Here is a 2443-nt window from a genome sequence, read left to right on the forward strand (position 1 = left end):
ATCTTTCATTTTAGGATTTCTCTCCATATAATGGACTTCTATGGTGCCCCCGAGTTTGAACTTCCAAAATGCAGTTTAAATGCTGCTTCAAAAGGCTCTAAACAATCCCAGCCAAAGAGGTACGGTCTTATCTAGCGAAACAATGTTATTTTCTAAAAAAAATGTACAATTTATATACAAATGCTCATCTTGTCTAGCTCTGAAGTCCATTTATATGGAGAGAAATTCTGAAATGTTTTAGTCAAAAAACATAACTTCTTTATGACTGAAGAAAGAAAGACATCTTGGATGACAAGGGGTTGAGTACTTTATCTATACATTTTTGTTCTGGAAGTGAACTACTCCTTTAATTTAACGCCACATTACTGAGGGCTGTGTGTAAAAGGGTCACCTTACATTGACATCCTCTACAAAAGCTTATGGCTCCTTCCTTATGTTTACCAGAGCAGTAACCCCACCATTTGGCTTGCAACCTCATCTATGATATGTAATTTTAACTTTTAACTGTTGCTAACAACCTGGGAAGGTAAATATTCTTGATTAAATCTGTCAAAAAACAAATTGGCATGGATACCTCAGATTTAGTCAGTCATGTCTTCATTTAGGTCACTGTCTGGAGAGCTTCTGTGTCTGTATTCTGCTGTGTTTGACAAACGCTTCCAGGCATTGTCGGACTTGTTCCCAGTACTGAGAGATCTGCCCAGGCGCTTCACCGCTCGCTCTTCAGAACCGTCCTCTGTCGCAGTTTGGCCTCTGTGATCAGGAGCCTGATGGTGGAGATCATGCCTCAGATTTTCCAGATTCAGTGCCCATGGTCCCAGCTTTTGCCAGTTGACTCTCTGAAAGGCCATGATGCAATGCAGATTGCCTCCAACCTATGAAGACAGCAGGAATTATGCAGGGCTTCTATATTTAACAGCATACATTCAGACACTTTCATAGACATAGAGTTGAAGTCAAATGTTTACATAGACCTTGCAGAATCTGCAAAATGTTAGTTATTTTACCAAAATAAGAGGGATCATACAAAATGTTAATTACATGTTATTTTTATTAAGTACTGACCTAAATAAGATATTTCACATAAAAGATATTTATATAGTCCACTAGAGAAAATAATAAGTGAAGTTTTATGAAAAATGACCCGGTTTAAAAGTTTACAAACACTTGATTCTTAATACTGTGTTGTTACCTGAATGATCCACAGCTGTTTTGTTTTGTGATAGTTGTTCATGAGTCCCTTGTTTGTCCTCAACAGTTAAACTGCCCACTGTTGCATATGAGTCCCTCAGTTGTCCTCAGTGTGAAAAGATGGATCTCAAAATCATACAGTCATTGTTGGAAAGAGTTCAAATACACAAAAATGCTGAAAAACCAAAGAATTTGTGGGACCTGAAGGATTTTTCTGAAGAAAAAACAAAATTGTTCAGGACAAACAAAGGACTCATGAATCAGGTAATCATTCAGGTAAGAACAAAGTGTTAAGAATCAAGTGTATGTAAACTTTTGAATGGGGTAATTTTAATAAATTCAACTTTTATTTTCTTTTGTGGACTATATGTAAAAATCTTTTATGTGAAATATTTAGGTCTGTACTAAATAAAAAATAACATACATTTTGTATGATCCTTCTTATTTTAATAAAATCATGAACATTTTGCAGATTCTGCAAGGTGTATGTAAACTTTTGACTTCAACTGGAATTCTTTATAATATTTAGATTATTGTAGAAGTACCTTTTTGGTTTTGCGATACTGAATGCCTCTCTCTATGTGGCGAATGTCTAAGTATTCTGGGTTCTGAGTGTTCAGATCCGTCACAATATCTGCCCATCTGATAGTTAACAAGGTCAAAATTTTAGCTTCATAATATTTATTTATGATTTTGACCAAAGACTAAAATTCCATAAAACAAACCATACTTTTTACAGTGGATTGCAGGGTGTTTCCTGCTTGGTTCACCAATAAGAATCCAGTGCTCCATGTCATTAAGCGGCAGTGGCCCCCTGTAAACATATTGATAAGAAGAAAAGCATCTTTTAAAGGTGGTAGAGATGAATCGTCTTTTTCTCTATATTTTTTTCCTCTAGGCAGCCGTGGCCTAATGGTTACGGTGTCAGACTTGTAACTCAAAGGTTGTAGGTTCAAGTCTCAGGTCTGGCAGGGATTGTAGGTGGGGGAGTGAATAACCAGCACTCTCTTCACCCTCAATACTACAACTGAAGTGAGTCCATTGAGCAAGGCACCAAACCCCCACGGTGTTCACTACTGTGTGTGTGCACTTGGATGGGTTTTAAAAGCAGAGCACAATTCCGAGTATGGGTCACTATACTTGGCCTCACGTCACTTTCTTTCCTATATTATACACTACCAAAACATTACTGTCACTACCGAAAATGTGCTGTACCTCTGAAAACTTGTTTGAAAAATAGCAAGAAATATAC

The 2443-nt window shown here is 37.0% G+C and overlaps 1 protein-coding gene across 1 annotated transcript in view; it reads right to left on the reverse strand.

The window, feature by feature from the left end:
- Positions 1-207: 207 nt before the first annotated feature.
- The window catches only part of LOC141346952 (basic immunoglobulin-like variable motif-containing protein), an 8761-nt gene continuing 6525 nt past the window's right edge, over positions 208-2443 (reverse strand). Inside the window, exons 8-10 of the mRNA XM_073851922.1 lie at positions 1922-2005; positions 1737-1833; positions 208-875 (exon numbers count right to left, since the gene is read on the reverse strand). Coding sequence (XP_073708023.1) covers positions 582-875; positions 1737-1833; positions 1922-2005 — 475 coding nt within the window. The 3' untranslated portion in view covers positions 208-581. The remainder of the gene's footprint in view (positions 876-1736; positions 1834-1921; positions 2006-2443) is intronic.

The sequence above is a fragment of the Garra rufa genome, chromosome 12 (genome assembly GCF_049309525.1).
Source record: "Garra rufa chromosome 12, GarRuf1.0, whole genome shotgun sequence".
NCBI lineage: Eukaryota > Metazoa > Chordata > Actinopteri > Cypriniformes > Cyprinidae > Garra > Garra rufa.